The sequence below is a fragment of the Clarias gariepinus genome, chromosome 20 (genome assembly GCF_024256425.1).
Source record: "Clarias gariepinus isolate MV-2021 ecotype Netherlands chromosome 20, CGAR_prim_01v2, whole genome shotgun sequence".
NCBI lineage: Eukaryota > Metazoa > Chordata > Actinopteri > Siluriformes > Clariidae > Clarias > Clarias gariepinus.
In genome coordinates this window covers 3,946,867-3,970,000 of record NC_071119.1, presented here as the reverse complement: position 1 = coordinate 3,970,000, position 23,134 = coordinate 3,946,867, and the positions used below count along the sequence as shown (strand labels likewise).

The 23,134-nt window shown below is 42.0% G+C and overlaps 1 protein-coding gene across 4 annotated transcripts in view; it reads left to right on the top strand.

The window, feature by feature from the left end:
* The window catches only part of tbc1d1 (TBC1 (tre-2/USP6, BUB2, cdc16) domain family, member 1), a 46,503-nt gene extending 26,210 nt beyond the window's left edge, over positions 1 to 20,293 (top strand). For all 4 annotated transcript variants that reach the window (XM_053479893.1, XM_053479894.1, XM_053479895.1 and 1 more), the window contains 9 exons: positions 342 to 478; positions 5,407 to 5,604; positions 6,921 to 7,082; positions 7,578 to 7,739; positions 8,474 to 8,718; positions 10,275 to 10,434; positions 13,778 to 13,947; positions 15,524 to 15,700; positions 18,461 to 20,293. In XM_053479893.1, the coding sequence (XP_053335868.1) occupies positions 342 to 478; positions 5,407 to 5,604; positions 6,921 to 7,082; positions 7,578 to 7,739; positions 8,474 to 8,718; positions 10,275 to 10,434; positions 13,778 to 13,947; positions 15,524 to 15,700; positions 18,461 to 18,643 (1,594 nt within the window). In that variant the 3' untranslated portion in view covers positions 18,644 to 20,293. The remainder of the gene's footprint in view (positions 1 to 341; positions 479 to 5,406; positions 5,605 to 6,920; positions 7,083 to 7,577; positions 7,740 to 8,473; positions 8,719 to 10,274; positions 10,435 to 13,777; positions 13,948 to 15,523; positions 15,701 to 18,460) is intronic.
* The last annotated feature ends 2,841 nt before the right edge of the window (positions 20,294 to 23,134 follow it).

Here is a 23,134-nt window from a genome sequence, read left to right as displayed (position 1 = left end):
ATGTCGTTATAATCGTTCAGTTCCTCGGCTTGCGAATGACTGCCTGCACCTTTTTCCATTTGGGTTGCTACTTGTTTACTTGTTGTTTGTTTGCTTACCTGTCTCTCTCGTACACACCTGAATCCGAGTTGCTTCACAAGCCGCCGCAGTTGTTAAAAGAAAAAAAAAAATTAAATAAAACTAACAGTCATAACTGAAGCGTTTGAATCCTGAGGACACCACTAGAGGGCGTCGGATGATCAATATAAACTCTTTAGGTTTGATGGAGATCTCTCAGATTCTACATCTTTGCACATTGATTTCTGATATATATGTGTGTGTGTGTGTGTGTGTGTGCGCAGAGACGTAGCGGCCCTGTCCAGCCCGGGAGCCGTGTGTGTAGTGGGACAGGACAGTCCCCTCCGCCAGCGCAGACACTCCTGGAGACAGCAGATCTTCCTCAGAGTGGCTACGCCGCAGAAAGGCTCCGATTCAGCTGGTATAAAACCATCACACTGACACTGGAGACTCCTTTCATGAAAGCGGCGTTGCTACGGAAACCGTAACGCATTAGAGGAAAATTTAATCCCTCACGCTACTTCTCGACCAATCAGAATCGAGGACGCACGTTTTATTTTTTGCTGGAGAGAGAAAAGCATGCGGTGAAACACGTGAGGTCGTTTGCTCAGGGGCGGAGCCTCCCGGACGGATTGCATCGCATCGCCTGAAGCACGCACGTCGCCCTCACGTCAGCAGCTAAGCCTTTAATCCTGCGAAAACACTCCAGTACAACACGGGTTTAAACACGGGCACGTGTGTTCATTACGCCATGACACGATGATAGTCGAGGAATCGTGTAGAGAATCGTTTGAGCTTCTTATTGTTGTAGGAGTCATTTACGGAATCCTTTAAACGTTTTATAATATAGAAAGGGAATCGTTTGAGTATGTGATCATTAAGTAAAGGAGTCGTTTGAGGAATCGTTCGAGCATGTTATCGTTAATAAAGTTTTTTTTAAGAAAGGGAATCATTTAAGGAATCATTTAGGCATTTGATTACTAAAAAAGGGAATCATTTTTGCATTTGATTGATGAGGAAATAAATCATAAGAGGGATTATTTAAGCATTTGATCATTAAGAAAAGGAGTCATTTCAGGAATCATTTGAGCATTTTATAATCGAGTGAATAAATCCTGTGAGGAATCGTTTAAACATTCGATTATCAAAAAAGGGAATCATTTGGGGAATCATTTGAAAATTCCATCATTAAGAAAGGGAATCATTTTCAAGGAATCGTTTAAGCGTCTTCTCATTAAGAAAAGGAGTCGTTTGAGCGTTTGATTGTGGAGGAAATGAATCATATGAGGTATTATTTAAACATTTAATACTTGACAAAAGGAGTCAATTTAGGATTTGATCATCGAGAGCATTTAATCTGTTTTGAGTGATCATTTGAGGGATCACTGAGAGTGTGTAAACAAGTGTGTGTGCACGCGCCACTGTTTTCTCTCTCCATGCCTCCACCGTTGTACCGTATCACGTTTCCTGGTGCATCTGCAAAAGGCTGGGTTCATTTATTTATTTATTTATGTATTTATTTATTTATTGTTTTAATCTGGAACGGGCGTCGTTCAAACCCATCTCGACAGCATCACGCGCGCGCAGCTGCATCACGCCACAAACGAGGAAACGCGAGAACCTCAGGCCGGTTTTTCCAGCGAAAATCAAACACGGGCTTCTATTTTAAAACAGCGGCTCTGAGGTACCGAGGAATTTCTGCCGCATCTCTGTCAATGTTTAAGTAAATATGGCAGGCATCTGACCACCTTTCCATGGAAAAATTGAGACCGGGTCACGTGACTATGACGTCTGGCTTGAGCCAAATTACTAGCTTAACCTGCTCTCTCTCTTTTTTCTTTTAAAGTGTGTGTGTTTTTGCTACGCATGACTGAACATTTCTCTACAGCACAGCTTCATCAAAGAAAGCTACGTTAAAAAAAAAACAAAAAAAAACTTCCTTATTGGTGCTGTAAGAAAATAATAAACTACATGGCGTTGGATCCTCGTGTCACCGACTGGAGTCGATTTGTTTTTGTGATCGGTAGTTTAACCCTCGTTACTTCCACGTAGTTTGGAGGTCCTTGTGATTTTAAGCGACATCATCTGTCCCTTTGATCTCTCTCTTTGATCTTCCTCGTATCAGAAGGATCTCGATCTGTCCGATATGACATTTCTTTAATCATGCCTTATCGTCATCGCGGTCGCGTGATTATCAACACGGGAGCGTCTTCTCCATTTTATAAGGAAGCGTTTTTTTTTTTTTGGTTTTGTTTGTTTGTTTCTTTGTTTTTTGTTCTTCCTGATGATGCAAGAAACTACAAAACGAGTATTTCTGGAAAAATAATAATAATTAAAAACCACGCCTCCAGCACATGTGGTGATGAGTGATTGGTAATGATATAATAAACGGAAAGATTATAAGATTCTCATGGACACGCAGAGAGGTTCCCATTAAACCCACTTCCACTTCCTGATTGTTTGATTGGCAGCGTGTAAAAAAATTAAATAAATAAAAAACGCTTTCCCAGAAACAAACAAACCGGGAAACAACCTCAAGTGCCCCAAAGCATTTTGTTTTTTTCTTGTTTTTTTTTTTGCCCTGGCTTGTTGGGGAAAAAATTACACACAAAAAAAACCTCGACAGGAAACAGCATGCAACTGTTGCTCTTAAAAAGACTGTTCCAATAATTTCGACTCCCTCCAAACCACACAAAGAGCCCGTTGACTTCACTCTCAAGGCGTAGATCAGATGTTCCCGTCCTGATGTCTGATCGCCTCGGACAGGACGGTGTGTTTAGTGATGTCATCAGGGTAAAGACGGCAGTTACCACAAACGTCTCCACAGTTTGTCTCGTCTGTCCTGCCGAAGCCGTGACGAACCACGAACGACAAACCGACGCGCTTATGTCACACTGTCCGGCTGTCTGATTTGTGAAGGAGGTGTGTGGGTGTGTGTGTAATGTTCCCGAACTCGTACGTGCGTGCGCAGAAGGAAATGGATTTAGTGTCCAGGATTTTTAATTCTCATTATACGTCATTAAAAACCTAATCATTCTCCCGGACGTTCTGGTGACGTGAAATAATGTCACTTATAAATAATTACAGTTGACTAATAATTCAAACCTTTTTTTTTATTATTATCATTTCCTTGTGTGTTTTTTGTGACTCTTTTGTACTTCTAAATTAAAATATTGTGAAGCGCCAAAGTGGCGGAATGAAAATTCGTTAAAAAAAGAAACAAATAAATGAAAAGTTAAAAACTGAAATCTGCGTATTTCGAGTCGTGCGATTTAAATCTTGAGAGCAGTCGATTGAATCGACGAATCAATTCAGACTTATTTAAATAATAATGATTTAAACGTGCAAACGTAAAATTGTTAAAAATACGAAAAAAATTTTTTGTCCCAATTCGTTATCGTATATTACGGCATTTACAGAAAACGCAAACCACTTTCATCTTCTCCAAATGAACTCTCTCAGGGACGGACCGATACCACGACGCGGTATCATCACCACACCCAGGTGCAGATTCAAATCAATTTGATTCGTACACGATGCAACATAAAATCTTTTGTTTTTCAGATATTGTTACAATTTTAAACAAATAGTTGTAAAAGTTAATTTTAATAAATTAAGAGGAAACGATGCCTAATTTATATATTCCAATGATGTTCCTTATCAGTCTAAACCGCGAGCCTGAATGACGTCCTCGTACTCACCCTGTATCAGTTCCACATAAACATGGAAGTATTACAGTTACGGTATTACGATTTGTAAAAGAAAAACAAAACACGTAACTAGTTTCTCGATAATCGTGTGATGTAAACCACACCACGGTGTATTAAAAAAAAAAAATTATATTATCTCTACAAAACTAACCCTAGGCAGTAGAGACTGGAGTCACCAGGAACCAACCAATACGATACGTATGATGTCATCGCGATACTCAGGAGAAACCAATTTCCTAAACGTATTTTTTTTCAGATATCGTTACAATTTTATTAGAATTTAGTGAATAGTTCGCTGCAGATTTACAGGTTGGATATCGAGTGGCGTTTTGAGGTGTGAGCAGTTTGGAGCCACCTGCAGGATTAAGATGGAGTTTGGAGCCACCTGCAGGATTATAGAGGAATGACAACATTTTACAACCTTAGTGCGATTTATGTTTATGTAAGTTAGATATTCACGTACTTAAGAAAAATAAAAGTCTTTAGAGTGGCGAATGAAGAGTCACGGAGAGTCTACTCTACTAGTCTAAACTACTCGATTAGACAGGCCACGCCCACAAGCAGCAGAATCTGCGGTTATAATCTCAAAACTACAAGCGACATGAGTGACTAATTGTATTTTATTTTATTTTTACAAATTAAAAAACAGCAGATTTACATTGTTACCGCTTAATCAGCTGAGAAAAAAAATTGTAAATAAAAAACGAAAATTGTAAATTTCGCTCAACTGGTCAGAACAGTCAGATATTTCATGGATAAAAAGTAAAAGGACCTTCGCTTTGACGAGAACGTCGGCGGGAGCTTTTTTGTTTTTTGTTTTCCTTTCGCTTCATAAAGTGTTGTTTGTGTTTGTGATGAAGTTGGACGTGTTGTTGCACTTTTTTTTTTTCTTTTTTTTTGCTGGAGGGCATGTTGACACCCTGCCACAGGAGAACCAGTGACACAATTGATACATTTAGTGGCTCGTGTGTGTGTGTGTGTGTGTGTGTGTGTGTGTGTTGCTCGGGGCGTTGGCTGTGGATGATGTTGTGCAGGAGCTTATTTGCGAAAGGCACAGCCCATGGGTGTTTGCGAAGACGGTACGCACATTCGCACATGTGTGTGTGTGTGTGTGTGTGTGTGTGTGTAGGAGTGTTAACTGAGCAGCATAAGGCACTTGCACACCTCTCGGTTCACAGTGATATCATGCATCTGTTTTGGACGTTTGGTTTTGCAACTTAAACACACACATGTACAAGTACACACACACATACACACACCCTTCCTCTGCTGAACGCCTGCACTCATCTTCTTCTGGGGTGTTAAAAAATGACAACAAAGGAGATGTAAAAGCGCCGCCCAAACGGCAGGGCGGATCCCCGACCGCGAAACGCCACTTCTTTTGAACTTTTTTTTTTTTTTTTTTTTAAAGTCAGAGCAGGTTCAGAGAGAGAGAGAGAGAGAGAGAGATAACACGCCTTTGTTGTTGATGACACAATGATAATATAAATGATGACAAGCCACAAAAGCACACTCAGGAATGTCAAGATTCTGTGTGTGTGTGTGTGTGTGTGTGTGTGTTAAATAGAATTTCTCTTTAAAATAGATAAGAGAATAAAATGATCCCTGATATAATTTTTTCCCCCCGTGTCTCTCACAGAGCGAGGGGAGGTGCCCCTGGAGGTGGGCGGCAGGCTGACGGTTGGGGGCGGAGCCGGGGGCGGGGACGGCGCTCTGGGGGCGGTGCCCGAGGAGAGGAGGAAGAGGAGTCGGGAGGAGCTGCGGGAGTTATGGAAGAAAGCGATTCTGCAGCAGATCCTCCTCCTGAGAATGGAGAGGGAGAACCAGAAACTACAGGGTGAGACCGAGAGGGTACACACACACACACACACACACACACACACACACACACACACGTCCACAGGGTCCCATGTTGTGTGAGATGTCAGGATAAGCCCCGCCCCTCCCTCCCGAACCACCTCCACACGGAGCCCGTCTGATGTTGTGAACCGAGTTGAACCTGAGACGCGTCACCGAGCCGTCCGTCTTCCACGGAAAACAAAGTCGAAGTGCAATTCGTTTACCGTAAACACTGTACGGCTCATTTATTTAAGGGTTTTGTTTAACGTATAAACTCTCAGAGAATTAACGTGAATTTCACCAAAAATTTATTAAATGCTGCATCAGAAATGTACGTCTTGGTGACGAGTTATTCACGTGTAAACAAGTAAACACGATTGCGGGTTGAAACAACGTTTTGGGGACTTTTTTATGATTGTCTAGAGAATGTTTACATTTTAATCAATATGGATAAGGTGTGTGTGTGTCTCTCTCACACACACACACAAAGACTGATAGAGTGCTGGAGTAGGTGTGTCTTAATTATGATCGAGGAGGCGTGGCCTGTGGGTCTCAGTCTTGAAGCAGGAGGCGTGTCTTGTGTTTTTTAGTTGGGATGAAAAAGGCGTGGCCTGTGAGTCTCAGTCCTAATGAAAGAGGCGTAGCTTGTGTGTTTCAGTTGTCATGAAGAAGGCGTGGCCTGTAGGTCCCCAGTTCTAATGAAAGAGGCGTGGCCTGTAGATCCCCAGTTGTGATGGAGGAGGCGTGGCCTGTAGGTCCCCAGTTGTAATGGAGGAGGTGTGGCCTGTAGGTCCCCAGTTGTGATGGAGGAGGCGTGGCCTGTAGGTCCCCAGTTGTCATAAAAAAGGCGTGGCCTGTATGTCTCAGTTCCGATGAAAGATGCGTGGCCTGTAGGTCCCCAGTTGTGATGGAGGAGGTGTGGCCTGTAGGTCCCCAGTTGTGATGGAGGAGGCGTGGCCAGTGTGTCTCAGTCCTGACAGAGGAGGCGTGGCCTCTTTCTCTGGGATTAGCCTTTCTGATTTTTATTTGTATTTCGTTTAGACTTGCACTAAGATATTAATTGAGTCTGTGCATGCCTGTGTGTGTGTGTGTGTGTGTGTGTGTGTGTGTGTGAACGAGAGCGAAAGTATGTGTGTGGTTTAGTCTAGATGTGTAGGTGATAAACACCAAATGGTTTGCGGCGTGTGTGTACACTCGTGTTAAAATAACATGGAGATAAATTCACTGTGAGTTCAGTCACAGCACTAAGCGACCTTTGACCTTTTTTTTTTGTATATAACAGTGCGATGTGTGTGTGTGTGTGTGTGTGTGTAGCCTCTGAGAGCGACCTCCAGAGCAGGCGCCTGAAGCTGGACTATGATGAGATCACGCCCTGTCTCAAGGACGTCACTCTCGTCTGGGAGAAGATGCTCAGCACCCCTGGGAGGTCAAAGGTCAAGTTTGACACTGACAAGATCCACATGGCCGTCGGGCAAGGTAAAACACACACACACACACACACACAGTTGATAGACTTGCTGTCTACTCCTTTAATGAATAAAAGGTTTTTTAACTGAGCTGAATGACATCACTGAGAACGAGGTGACATCACTGAGAACGAGATGACATCACTGAGAACGAGATGACATCACTGAGAACGAGATGACGTCACGTTATTCTCAACAACCAGTCCAAACACTAAGGCCTGAGCTTTTCATGCATATGCATTTATTACATGTTACAGTGTGACATGATGTGTGTGTGTGTGTGTGTGTGTGTGTGTGCAGTACGAGGTTTATCTAGGATTGTTATTACACCGCACACGCCCGCAGCGTCAGTGGGATAAACGGGATTAAAACACAGAGCTGATCTGATGGAGCCAACGATAATCTTGAAGACCTGCCTGCCTTCAAACCCTTTTATTTCTCTCTCTCCCCCTCTCTCTCTTCTTCTCTCTCTCTCTCCCTCTCTCTCCCTGTCTTTCTCTCTCAGGTGTGCCCCGGCAGCACAGGGGTGAGATCTGGAAGTTTCTCTCGGAGCAGTATTTACTGAGACAGCAGGTGCCGAGCGCCAAGCCGCCCAATAACGACGTGCCTTATAAAGAGCTACTGAAGCAACTCACCTCACAACAACACGCCATCCTCATAGACCTGGGTTAATAACACACACACACACACATACACACACCCTTCCTCTCGTCGTGAACTGTTAACAGGGGTGTGTCCCCTCTCTCTTCTGCAAACCGGCATCGCTGGAGCTTAATGTCGAGGAGAAAAGAGATGATTTTAAAACAAAAAAGCGAAGGAGGTGTGTCAATGGAGGGACAGAGAGAGATTCAGGAATGTGTACTGTCTCCTGGAAGACCCTCCCTTACACACACACACACACACACACACACAGCTGACAATGTCTCATTCATGTGTGTATGTGAAAGCAAGCAACATCAAATCTGTGATCTCTCTCTTTCTCTTTCTTTCTCACACACACGCACGCAGCTGTGTGAGAAAGACAGAGATGCTGGTAATGACCGCTTATCGTAGATAAAACGTAGGCGAGAGCAGGTGCGAACTCGTCCCGCCGGACACACCGCAACTTTTAATCTATGAAAAAGAAGAAGAAGAAAAAAAAAAACGGTTAAAATGTGGCGTAAACATCAACAACAAGTAATCGCCGGAGTGGTGTCAGTGTAAGTCTAACTAAACCTCATAAAGAGTGTGACCGGTTGTCGTTTAAGACTAAAATTGAATCTCTGACACCATGGAGGTATGAAGCGTCTCATTCAGTTTTATTTGTAAATGCCGAGTGTTTTTAGTGCCGACAGAAACAGGAAGTAGGACGTCACTTCGGAAACAAGCAATGAACGTTGTCCTTGTCCTTCTCCCCGTCAGGCCGAACGTTCCCCACGCACCCCTACTTCAGCGCTCAGCTGGGCGCGGGTCAGCTGTCGCTCTACAACCTACTGAAGGCGTACTCTCTGCTCGACCCCGAGGTGGGGTACTGCCAGGGCCTGAGCTTCGTGGCCGGGGTGCTGCTGCTGCACATGAGCGAGGAGGACGCCTTCGGCATGCTCAAGTTCCTCATGTACGACATGGGACTGCGCAAACAGTACAGACCCGACATGATCATCCTGCAGGTAACCTGTCCGTCTGTCCTCGTTCTGTCTGTCCTCAACCCTGAGGGTCCTCGTTCTGTCTGTCCTCGACCCTGAGGGTCCTCGTTCTGTCTGTCCTCGACCCTGAGGGTCCTCGTTCTGTCTGTCCTCGACCCTTAGGGTCCTCGTTCTGTATGTCCTCGACCCTTAGGGTCCTTATTCTGTCTGTCCTCGACCCTGAGGGTCCTCGTTCTGTCTGTCCTCAACCCTGAGGGTCCTCATTCTGTCTGTCCTCGACCCTGAGGGTCACAAACAATAATCTGAATCCAATAGATAAATAAACAATCTTTTTTTCTTTCAATTCAAAAACCTACGCACATTTACTTTGTATTTTACTTTCCTATAAATCGTCTCATCTTGTTGTTTAAAGAGCAGGGAAACACAGACACCAGGTAACGAGGGGTTTTGGATGCCTGTGGGAGGGGTTTATATATTATTATTATTTTTTGTTTTGCTTTTTTAAATCACCAGTCATGAGGTGTGACGGCACATCGTAGTGAAATTGTGAAATAGTGAAGTGTTTGAGTAAAACATGTGGCCTAACGGTGTGTGAATAAATTATTATTGTGTTTTAAATGCAAAACAAATGTAACGTTATTGTTTACGGAAGTTGGTACACGTGACTAAAGTTAGACCAAAGTGTTTTTGACTAAAAGTAAACTAAAACTAATAACCATTAAAATGTCCCTAAAACTAATGTACGATTTAGATCAATTCAAAAACCTAAAAAAACGGCAAAATGAGGACTGATGCAGTTCCTCATCGCCCTGTCCATAATCTCCCTGTCCATCCTGACGCTGTTTGTCCTCGTCCTGTCCATCCTCAGACTGTCCATAATATCCCTGTCCATCCTGACGCTGTTTGTCCTCGTCCTGGTCATCCTCAGACTGTCCATAATCTCCCTGTCCATCCTGACGCTGTTTGTCCTCGCCCTTTCCATCCTCAAACTGTCCATAATCTCCCTGTCCATCCTCACGCTGTTTGTCCTTGTTTTGTTTGGCCTCACCCTTTTTGTCCTTTCTCTGTTCATCCTCGCCTTGTCTGTCCTCATGCTGCTTTATGTCCGTGTCCTGTCCATCCTGACGCTGTTTGTCCTCGCCCTGTCCATCCTCAAACTGTCCATAATCTCCCTGTCCATCCTGACGCTGTTTGTCCTCGCCCTGTCCATCCTCAAACTATCCATAATCTCCTTGTCCATCCTGACGCTGTTTGTCCTCGCCCTTTCCATCCTCAAACTGTCAATAATCTCCCTGTCCATCCTCACGCTGTTTGTCCTTGTCGTGTTTGGCCTCACCCTTTTTGGCCTTTTTTCTGTTCATCCTCGCCTTGTCTGTCCTCATGCTGCTTTATGTCCATGTCCTGTCCATCCTCACACTGTTTGTCCTCACTCTGTGCATCCCTATCTTCTTTCTTTTCATCTCTCTCTTATTTGTTTTTTGTTCCTGTATGTCCTTCCCTTTTTTTTTTGTCTTTTTTCTCCACTTGTCTCTTCCTGACTTCCTCTGTCTCTCTCTCTCTCTCTCTCTTTCTCTTTTCAGATCCAGATGTATCAGTTGTCCCGGCTGCTCCACGATTACCACCGCGAGCTCTACACTCACCTGGAGCAGCACGAGATCGGGCCGAGTCTATACGCCGCCCCATGGTTCCTCACCGCCTTTGCCTCACACTTCCCTCTGGGGTTTGTGGCCAGAGTGTTTGGTACGCACACACACACACACACACACACACACACACAATCCTAGACTTATTAACGAGTTCTCTGTCTTCAATGTCAGCGTTGTTTGTTTTTCTCTTTTTATTCTTCACCGTTAGTGTTTACACAAAAGGTACACGTTTTTCCAGAGAAAAAAAAAAAAAACGCCCGGATCACTTTCTTCCTTCCGAGACACCCGCATGCCGTGAAGTGAAGGATAACCGGACGTACAAGGAGGATTTTCTTTTCTCCTTTTTTTCCCCTCTCTGAACATACAAACTAAAAAATATATATATAAAGTAATTAAACGTCATCTGGTTGATAGTGGACGGCTGTTACTTTGACCGCGGGGTGCCATTACTTTTGCAGTACACGCCCTGGTCGCTCTTCAAGGTCGAGGATAGATGGCTGGAGAATAGCAAGAACGAGGTCCTTTTCAAAAACGCCTGCGCTCATTAGAAACGTCAGGGGGGCGGAGCTTGGTGTTTAACGACAGGGTTTTATTCGTTTATTCATTTTTGGACACGAGCGCAGGTTCGAGCCTTCGAAACACAAAAACAAAATGGCCGATGGGCGTGTAGTCATTAGGTTTACGTGGAACCGAATCTTTAACATCATCATCATCTGGTATTTTATTTATTTTCTTTCGGCTGTTGTATTTTTTATTTTATTATTTATTTTTGAGGTATTTTTCTAGTTAAAGTCGCACGTGATGGAGGAGGGGCTGATCGCATTGGCGCTTTCGTTTCCAAGGAAGCGTGCCTTTCTTTCACCCTCTATCTGCTTCACACACACACACACACACACACACACTGTTTACATTCCCTGAAGGAAGCAGAACGATCGAGTCGTTAAAGTAACACTGTAATTAAAGAGCAGCGCGATGTGTAATTAATAATGTATACAATAATAATAACAACATAAACGTAATGTAACTACAGTGACGTTTTTTTACGTTTCGAATCGAGACGTGTCTCAGGAACGTGTCTCGCGCGCGGTTATGTAACGAGAGTAATTAGTGCTCTTATAATCCAGACCATAAAGAAGAACAATAAGGAGTCCCGAGCCTGAACACGTGTCTGATCTGATTATTACATCAGCGGCGTCTCTGGACACTCTCTGTCTCTCTGTCTCGGTCTCTCTATGTATATGTGTCTCTCTTTTCACGTCTTTGTATCTCTCTGTATGTGGTGAGTCCTCTCTCTGTCTATCTGTCTCTCTTTCTCTCGTGTTCTGTGTGTCTACTTGTCTCTATGTCTGTCTGTCTTAGTCTCTCCTTCTTTCTGTGTCTCTCTCTCTGTCTCTTTTGATGTATATCTTTTTTTTTTTGTTTCTCTTCAGGTCTCTCTTTCACTGTGTGCATGTCTCACCCTGTGTCTGTTTTGCTTAGTGTGTGTGTTTCTTTCAGCATGTCTCTCTTTTTCTCTCCTTCTTAGTGGCTTTTCCTCGTTGTTTCTGTCTTAGCATGTCTGTCTCTGTGTCTCTCTCTGCGTACATATTTCTTACCGTTTGTCTTTCTTACAGTGTGTCTCTTTCTCTGTCACTTTTTCTACCTGTTTCTCTGTGTGTCCCATTGCGTTTCTCTTCTTTGTCCGTCACTGTCTTTTTGTGTCTTTTTTTCTGTGTGTGTGTCCCTTTCTTTCAATGTCTCTGTCTCTCTATCATTGTGCGTGTATGGGTCTTTTCTTATAGTGTCCCTTTTTGTCTGTGTCTCTTTGTGCTTTACTTTTTAATGGATCTCTCTGTCTTTTATCTCTTTCTGTCTGTCTCTCCCCCTCTGTATCTCTCTTTGTTTGTGTCTCTGTCTCTCATTTTGTCTTTCTCTCTTTTTTTGTCCCAGTGTTTGTCTTTCTTTCTAAATGCACGTCTCTCTCTCTCTCTCTCTCTAAGTCTCTTTCTGTCTCTGTCTTTATCTCTCTCTGTCTCTCTCTCTCTCTCTGAGTCTCTTTCTGTCTCTGTCTCTCTCTCTCTCTTTGAGTCTCTTTCTGTCTCTGTCTTTATCTCTCTCTGTCTCTCTCTTTCTGAGTCTCTTTCTGTCTCTGTCTTCATCTCTCTCTCTCTCTCTCTGTCTCTCTCTGAGTCTCTTTCTGTCTCTGTCTTTCTCTCTCTCTCTCTCTCTCTCTCTCTCTGAGTCTCTTTCTGTCTCTGTCTTTATCTCTCCTCTCTGTCTCTCTCTCTCTCTGAGTCTCTTTCTGTCTCTGTCTTTATCTCTCCTCTCTGTCTCTCTCTGTCTCTCTCTCTCTCTGAGTCTCTTTCTGTCTCTGTCTTTATCTCTCCTCTCTGTCTCTCTCTGTCTCTCTCTCTCTCTGAGTCTCTTTCTGTCTCTGTCTTTATCTCTCCTCTCTGTCTCTCTCTGTCTCTCTCTCTCTCTGAGTCTCTTTCTGTCTCTGTCTCTCTCTCTCTCTGAGTCTCTTTCTGTCTCTGTCTTTATCTCTCTCTCTCTCTCTCTCTCTGAGTCTCTTTCTGTCTCTGTCTTTATCTCTCCTCTCTGTCTCTCTCTGTCTCTCTCTCTCTCTGAGTCTCTTTCTGTCTCTGTCTTTCTCTCTCTCTGAGTCTCTTTCTGCCTCTGTCTTTATCTCTCTCTGTCTCTCTCTCAGTCTCTTTCTGTCTCTGTCTTTATCTTTCTCTGTCTCTCTCTTTCTGAGTCTCTTTCTGTCTCTGTCTTCATCTATCTCTCTCTCTCTTTCTCTCTCTCTGTCTCTCTCTGAGTCTCTTTCTGTCTCTGTCTTTATCTCTCTCTCTCTCTCTCTCTGAGTCTCTTTCTGTCTCTGTCTTTATCTCTCCTCTCTGTCTCTCTCTGTCTCTCTCTCTCTGAGTCTCTTTCTGTCTCTGTCTTCATCTCTCTCTCTCTGTCTCTCTCTCTCTGAGTCTCTTTCTGTCTCTGTCTTTCTCTCTGAGTCTCTTTCTGCCTCTGTCTTTATCTCTCTCTGTCTCTCTCTCAGTCTCTTTCTGTCTCTGTCTTTATCTCTCTAAAAATCAGCTGTTGATGCCAGAACATTATCTATTATGTTTAATCACAAACTCGCATCTGTGTGTGTGTGTGTGTGTAGGTGTGTGTGTGTGTGTGTGTGTGTGAGAGAGAGAGAGAGTGAGAGAGGTGCTGTACACACTTGCCTCATTTGTACCGAGACATAATATCATGCTTTAGCACCTAGATAAGAGTCCACACACACACACACACACACACACACACACACACACCTACACACCTCCTGGTGATTTACGCTGCAGAGCTTCAGGACAGAGTCAGACTGATATTATTTATTTTGTGATAATATATATATATATATATATATATATATATATATATATATATATATATATAATTGTGTGTGTGTGTGTTTTCAGACATGCTGTTCCTGCAGGGGTCAGAGGTCACCTTTAAGGTGGCGCTAAGCCTTCTGGGAAGCCACAAGCCTCTGATTCTGCAGCACGACAATCTGGAGTCCATCGTGGACTTCATCAAGAGCACACTGCCCAACCTGGGGCTGGTCCAGATGGAGAAGACCATCAATCAGGTCTGTGTGTGTCTCCTCGGGGTGTGTGTGTGTGTGTGTGTGTGTGTGTGTGTGTGTACGGCCTGGAGAAATGATGACGTCATCACGGACCAGAACCATGAAGGACAGTTCCAGCGTCCTGTGGAAGATCTGCTGGTGTTCTGAGAACAAAGTCACGGCCTGTTCCTAATAAAGTGGACAGCGAAACTAACACGTCCACCTGATTGTCTCAGACTTGAGTCGTTTTTCTCTGTGTCTTTCTCTCTCTCTCTCTCTCCGTCTCTCTCTCTCTGTCGGTGTTTTTGCATGTGTCTTGTTCTGCTTCATTCTTTCTTTCAGTGTTAGCTTCTCTGCGTGTCTTTTTCTGTCTTCGTGTCTGTCTTCTTTCTTCACATCTCTCTCCATGTCCTTGTTGATGTCTCTCTTTCTGTGTGCCTCTCTCTCTGTATGTCTGTCTCTGTGTTTCTATCTTTTTCTACCTTTGTCTTCTCTCTTTCTGTGTGTCGCGCTTTGACCTTGTGTCTCTGTCTCTGTCGTGTCTTGTGCTTCCAGAGTCTGTGTTTCTGTCTCTGTTTTTCAGTGTGTGTCTCTGTCTTTGTGTCTCTTTTTTCTGTCTCTTTTTTCTATTGTGGGTCTTATCTATCTATCATTCTCTCTCTCTCTTCTTCTGTTTGTTTCTCTGCACATCTCTTTGTCTTTGTGTCTCTACGTGTCTCCTTTCTTTCTTTCTTTCTTTCTTTCTTTCTTTCTTTCTTTCTTTCTTTCTTTCTTTTTTCTTTCCTAAGCATTTCACTTCATATCACACTGTTTATGACTGTGTATATGACGAATAAAATTTGAATTTGAATTTATGTCTCTCACTATGTCCCTTTTGATGTCTCTCTATTTGTGTGCTCCGTTTCCTTTCTCCGTCTGTCTCTTTCTTTGTCTTCTATATTTCTTCATGTCTGTCTCTCTGTTTCTATCTCTTTTTGTATTTGTTTAATGTGTCTCTCTGTTTGTGTCTCCCTCTGTATCTTTGTTTTAGTGGTGTTCTTTGTTTTCTTCCATGTCTCTCTTTCTGTATGTCAGTTTTGCTCCTTCTTTCTTTTTCTCTCTATTTGTCTCTTTGTGTGTCACATTTATGTACCGCTTTTTCTCAGTAAATACATTTGGTTTAAAGGACTTAAACACACACAGACACACACACACTTGTCGTTATAGCATGTCTGTGTTAAGGTGTGTTTTTTTGTGTGACTATAAATCCAACCACACCCACAGGTTGAGTATATGTGTGTGTGTGTGTGTGTGTGTGAAGGGGTCTGCACATGTTCTTATGTGTATAATTTACTAAAGCTGTGGTTTTCTCAAGTGGCTGAAAACATGCCACTTGTTTCTGTTCCTCTCTCACACACGACCACATATGCGCACACACACGCGCGCACACACACACACACACACACACACACGCGTCAAAGTGGGGGAGTTATGAGCTGTATTTGCATGGATTCGAGTTTAGTCTCTTACAGTAATGTTTATCAGCCTCATCCCTTGGATTGTTTGTTTTATAAAAAGTTTGTGTGTGTGTGTGTGTGTGTGTGTGTGTGTGTGTGTGCAGGTGTTTGAGATGGACATCAGTAAGCAGCTGCAGGCGTATGAGGTGGAGTACCATGTGCTGCAGGACGAGCTCCTGGACGGTCCGTCCACTCTTAGTCAGTCTCAGCGCGCCGCTCAGCTGGAGAAAACCAACAGCAGCCTGCGGCAGCAGAACCTCGACCTGCTGGAGGAAGTGCAGGTAACCCTAATCCTGACCCTAAAACTGACCTAAAATACTGACCTTGATACTAACACTGCCACTAATACTAATACTGACCCTAATACTAATCCTGACCCTAATACTGACCCAAAATACTGACCTTGATACTAACACTGCCACTAATACTAATACTGACCCTAATACTAATCCTGACCCTAATACTGACCCAAAATACTGACCTTGATACTAACACTGCCACTAATACAAATACTGACCCTAATACTAATCCTGACCCTAATACTGACCCAAAATACTGACCTTGATACTAACACTGCCACTAATACTAATACTGACCCTAATACTAATCCTGACCCTAATACTGACCCAAAATACTGACCTTGATACTAACACTGCCACTAATACAAATACTGACCCTAATACTAATCCTGACCCTAATACTGACCCAAAATACTGACCTTGATACTAACACTGCCACTAATACTAATACTGACCCTAATACTAATCCTGACCCTAATACTGACCCAAAATACTGACCTTGATACTAACACTGCCACTAATACAAATACTGACCCTAATACTAATCCTGACCCTAATACTGACCCAAAATACTGACCTTGATACTAACACTGCCACTAATACTAATACTGACCCTAATACTAATCCTGACCCTAATACCGACCCAAAATACTGACCTTGATACTAACACTGCCACTAATACTAATACTGACCCTAATACTAATCCTGACCCTAATACTGACCCAAAATACTGACCTTGATACTAACACTGCCACTAATACTAATACTGACCCTAATACTAATACTGTCCCTTATACTGACCCTACAATACTGATCCTAATACTAATACTGAACCTAATACTGACCCTATAATACTGCCCCTTATACTAATACTGATCCTAATACTAATACTGACCCCAAATACTAACCCTATAATACTGATCCTAATACTAATACTGACCCTAATACTAATACTGATCCTTATACGAATACTGACCCCAAATACTGACCCTATAATACTGATCCTAATACTAATACTGACCCTATAATACTGATCCTAATACTAATACTGACCCTAATACTAATACTGTCCCTTATACTGACCCTACAATACTGATCCTAATACTAATACTGAACCTAATACTGACCCTATAATACTGCCCCTTATACTAATACTGATCCTAATACTAATACTGACCCCAAATACTAACCCTATAATACTGATCCTAATACTAATACTGACCCTAATACTAATACTGATCCTTATACGAATACTGACCCCAAATACTGACCCTATAATACTGACCCTAATACTAATACTGACCCTATAATACTGATCCTAATACTAATGCTGACCCTAATACTAATACTGACCCTATAATACTGATCCTAATACTAATACTGACCTTAATACTAATATTGATCCTAATACTAATACTGACCCTATAATACTGATCCTAATACTAATACTGACCTCAAATACCGACCCTATAATACTGATCCTAATACTAATACTGACCCTAATACTAATACTGACCCTATAATACTGATCCTAATACTAATACTGACCCTAATACTAATAATGACCCCCAATACTAACCCCATAATACTGATCCTAATACTGACCCTAATACTAATACTGACCCCAAATACTGACCCTATAATACTGATCCTAATACTAATACTGATCCTAATACTAATACTGATCCTTATACTAATACTGACCCCAAATACTGACCCTATAATACTGATCCTAATACTAATACTGACCCTAATACTAATACTGACCCTATAATACTGATCCTGATACTAATACTGACCCTAATACTAAAACTGACCCTTATACTGATACTTATACTAATACTGACCCTTATACTGATCCTAATACTGATCCTAATACTACTACTGACCCTTATACTGATCCTAATACTGATACTAACACTAATACTGAACCTAATACTGACCCTTATACTGACCCTATAATACTGATCCTAATACTGACCCTAATATTTATACCTACCCCAAATACTGACCCTATAATACTGATCCTAATACTAATACTGACCCTATAATACTGATCCTAATACTAATACTGACCCTACTACTGACCCTAATACTAATACTGACTCTATAATACTGATCCTAATACTAATAATGACCCTAATACTGATCCTAATACTAATACTGACCCCAAATACTGACCCTATAATACTGATCCTGATACTAATACTGACCCTAATACTAATACTGACCCTTATACTGACCCTAATACTGATACTAATACTGTCTCTCCGCTCAAAGGGATATTTAAGTGCCTAAAGGTCAAAGGCCACTGACCTTAAAACTTTTTAAAGGCGCGTTTCAATGACACACCAGCACTGATCAGGTCTTCGCCTCGCTCCCAACAAATGCACACACTTCCCACGCCACACATCGTGTGTGTGTGTGTGTGTGTGTGTGTGTGAGACACTCTTTGTCTTGTGTGTCCACTCGATGTTAAGACACTGCTGTAAGCTGCTCAGCGTCCATAAATGACATAAACGAAAGAAATGCACGCAATCATGACTTTTACTTTTTAACCACAACAATTTCCAGACATCAAAGTCTTTTCTTTTTCTTTCTTTTGAGGGGCTTACTCACTTACTCTAGCCCCTAATACTGCCACTTTTCCTACCCTTACACATGCTCCTACTCCTGTCCTTCCTCCTTCCCCTAATACTGCCTCTAATACTGCACCCCCCCCCCCCCCTTTGTCTCTCTCAGGTGGCCCATGCGAGGATCCGGTTCCTGGAGTCACGTGTGGAGGGCCTGGAGCAGAACGAGGCGGTTCTGCGTGTGGAGCTCACGTCTCTGCAGCAGGAGCACTCGTCGCTGCAGCACACCGTCACTCAGCTCCAGGCTCTGCTCTCCAGCCACAGCATCGCCTACACCCCGGCTCCGTCCTAACACGTCCCCTCTCTCCTTCACTCCTTCATCTCCTCAGGAGAAACAATCAGACCGGACCGCCGGGCCCGGGGGAGGGGGCGGAGTCTCGCCCTGGTATCTCGGTGTAAATCATTCTGCGCCGTTATTTGTTATTCCCTTGGAACAGAGGAAGAGGATAACTACTGAGAAGGCGCTGCCTATATTTGAGCACGCCTCTCTGTCTCTCTGTCTCCTAAAGTGCCTAAAGGTCAAAGGCCACTGACCATAAAACTGTGCAACCTTTTTAAAGGCGCGTTACAATGACACACCAGCACTGATCAGGTCTTCACCTCGCTCCGAACAAATGCACACACTTCCCACGCCACACATCGTGTGTGTGTGTGTGAAAAGTATTTACACTCTTTGTCTTGTGTGTCCACTCCATGTTAAGACACTGCTGTAAGCTGCTCAGCGTCCATAAACGACATAAACGAAAGAAATGCACGCAATCATGACTTTTACTTTTTAACCACAACAATTTCCAGACATCAAAGTCTTTTCTTTTTCTTTCTTTTTTTTTGTGTAGGTTTAAAAAAAAAAATTTTTTTACCGTGTCATCATAATTACTCTCATTATAGCGGTCTAGACACAGAATCTCGCTGTGCGTTTAGACGCCGCCGCCGCCCAGCCCTTCAGATACACAAGTCTGCCTGAGAAACAATACCCACAATGCACCTATGTCAGACAGCCAGAATCCAGACCGCGGTATTCCCAGACGCTCCCGCAACACAATGGCTCGCAGCGTTCTTTGCTCTTCATTCAAACAATCAGCTCGAGAAAAGGTTTTTTTTTTGTTTTGTTTTCATACTTAACGTGGCACTCGAGTCGGATTGGTCGTCTTTTGTCTTTCCGCCGCAACAGCTTGTCCGTAGGGGCTTCCACTTAAACCGTGTAGGTTCGACTTGTTTAAATGTTAGTTACTTTGAGGTGGTGATCGATTATTGTGTAAGGGAGGAATCTCCAGTGCGTAACAAGCTGCGTCGTTCGTCTGCCGTATACTGTGATCTGTACCCGTGGACGTTCCAGGCGCAACTATGCACAAGTAAAAGAAGGACTATGATAAAATAACCATCCAAGGTCACTCCTTTTATGAGAAGTTATTTCTAAACTCACATGTAGGGTTTTATTTCAGAGCCAGGAAAATAAAAACTCCTCGCAAGAAACTGCGAAAAAAACATGTATTGGCCACGCCAACTTTTTGCATTTACAATTTCACCACAGAGGCAGTTGTGTGCGCGGGTTTTCTCAGACTGACTAAGAGATGGAGCTTATTTAAAAGTCGGAAAGTACAAATCAAATTAAAGAAAAGATCCGTTCAATTTTTTCGGAACGTAAAAAACATTCTCTGTAGTGGACATGAAAGTCTTTATTAATAATATCCCAGGTTTATTTGTAATATTATCAGCACATGCCCAGTCCCCAGAGAACAGACCTTAGTTTGTGGTATGATGAACGCTTGGTTTCATCTTTCAGTGTAAAATGAAGCACATGGTGCTAAAGTGGGTGACATCGGTTATTGCGTCATTTCTGAATAAAGTGGTTTTTTTTTTTTCCTTTCTTTCTCTGTGTGTATAAACTTTTGTCAAAACTGAACAAACCAAAGACATTAAAGCAATGTGGAATGCTGCCAAATGTGTCCTGTGTGTGTATCTGGGCGTGTGTGAGATAGTTAAAAAGAGCAAGAGAGTTGTGCAAGGCTTCCGTGTCTCTCATGTTGCCCTTTTCACCCCAATTGTTTTGACAGACACTAATTGAGGGATAGATGGCACGATAGATGACACCAAAGCAACCAAAAAAAGCAGACCCCCCCCCCCCAAAAAAACCCTACTGGAGGACTTCTGTGTTCTCGGCTCTTTTTGCATGTCCTAAAGTTTGTCCATCACCATGTTGTGAAGTTCTTACTTTTTAATATTGAGTACTGGTAAACTAGTGAAAAAAAAAATGGGTGTGTGTATCCTTATACTGTACATATATTTTGCAGTTGCTAATGTAAAATAACCTATGGTAATATATAAATACATAAAAATATTCTAACGAATAGCACATAAATTAATGAAACCTTGCATAAAAGAAATGCACATAAAAATAAAGGAAACGAAAAGACATTTTCCAAAGACAATCAAACCATCTACGGGAAAATACGGATTGAAAATTTTGCATGTGAACGTTAATAAATAAACAAGATTGTATTCTGAGCCTCAACAGAAATGATTAGAATTTAATTATATATTTAAGATAGTACTAATTATTGTTTTTCCTTATAACTTGGTGCGGACCTTTGACCTTGTGCTGACCAGTTTTGACCTTGTGATGACCGGTCCCCAGATTTTCCTTCAAAAACTTGAGCGTTTATTTTTAGAAGCGAAAAGAGACAAAAAGGTGTAATTTTGCTATATGACGTTAAGGTTGCAGTTAGATTTAGGTTTTTTAGCATTTATTAATTATATCGGGTCCTCATAAAGACCTGTTACAAAAAAACGTGTGTCTGAAAATAATATAAAAAAAATCTATTGGTTTAATTGATTTTCCAGCAAATATCCCAAGTTTGCAAAATTCTAAAATGTTAAAAATCAGCCGGGAGATTATTATTATAATTTTATTTTTTTAATTATTATTCTTTTTTATTATAAATGTTTGCATGTAAATGAATATCTGCCTGGATTTAGAAGATCTATTTAGATCTACTAATATAAGTGTAGATAGGTCCAAAACTTTGTTTTATTAATGTAGTACAACGTATAAATAGACATGGTACAATTTTCTTTAAGGAGAACTTCGGGTTTCCAGCGTCAGCGCTTTTGTAACAGTCTGTGTGCTTACTCGACGTGATTTCTCCTAGTAGTAGTTTTGTTTTAACTTCAAGCAAGGGGCTGCTGCGGTTTAAGAAAATATAAAACTTTAAAAAGTGCTGTGGAAAATAATCCAAACTTTGAGGTAGTGGCAGTCGCTCCACCTCATTTTATCATCTTATCCCAATGATTTACTTTTTACATTATGCATATAGCTAGATAACTACTAGCAAAAAAAAAAAAAACAAGGGACCGAGCAACACAACAAAGCTTTCAGGTAAGCTACTGTAGCTAAGAAATGCAAGTATGTGGGTTTGTGTGTGTTTGATTTTTAACTTCAGTGTATCTGTTGATGATCTTTGGACACCTGTTATTCATTTCACGGCTGAATTCTTTAACAGCTGCTCTAACAGTCTGTATGCAAATATGAACAGTTTGAGAAATTCGCGACACTAAACACAAACACGTGCAACAGTTACTGTTTATACGTCTCCTTTCGGAAACCGTCAGCACCGAACAAACTTGTCTAAACTCAGCAAGTTACTGCTAAAATACTCACTAAAATACTCACTTGCTTATCTGATTCTATCATTATCAGACACATACTTATTCTTGTGATCTAATTATTTTAATGTTGAAAACTCAAAACTTAATCTCGTCAAGCAAAATGAAACCTTTTGTCTCTCTTAGCATATCGAATTAAAGTGTTTGAAGCAGAAACTGGGGACCAGCCAAATCGGTCCCCAAAGGGGAAAAACTGTCAGATATTCCTGTCCTTATGAAGACATAAGGTCCTAACTAAGATATAAAAAAAAAAACATACACATACAAGGGTGTAAATTTGGTGTTGGCATCTGTTCTCCATGAAAAAGATTTTCCCCTAAGGTGAATTAGTCGTAAATCGTAAATTGTCATGTCTGAACGACTTTACAAGCTGATAATTGACGTGTGTGTGTGTTTGTCAAGGAGGAAGAGTTGAGGTAGTAAATGCAGGAAGGAGGAAATCGTGAGGGTTTCAATTGTGTAACACTAATAACAATTATTCATGCTGGTCATTTCAAAGAATTGTAGCAATTCAGAGGAAAAATAAAGTGGGGACCGGTCTACTGACTGTAAACTAATTACGCATTAAATGCTTGTTTTTTAATGAAGACTCACTAGTAGTGCATACTAATTCAAGGGACATGGGTATAAAATATTGTGCATTGATATTGTCACCGAAATGAAACCATCTCGAATAGTCAGGTCTCTTTCTTGTTGTTCAAGTGTGCTCACCTTGCATTTATGATATTTATAAGGTACTGTGGGCCAGGACTCTTGCTTGGTGGGGGAACCCGACAACTGGTCTGAGAGCGTCTGTGCCCACATCGGGTCTAGAAACAAAGCGATTTAACTCCGAATCAACTTGGATGCAGGAAGTGATTCAAACGTGCCACAGCAGTGGACTGAACCAAAAGAAAGAGCTGTAGTACGGAAGGAACGTGAAAACCAAAAGTATCACCATTTCGCTTTGATTCAGGTCGATTTGATTCGATTAATCAGTTAATAGGTGTAAACAGAAATTGTTTGAAACTTGCAGAATTAAAACACGATGTCAGCAATACCAATAGTACTCTGGAACTGATCAGACCGGAGTATCCGGGACGAGCATGATTTAGGCTAATGCTCCTCTCTGGTTGAACAA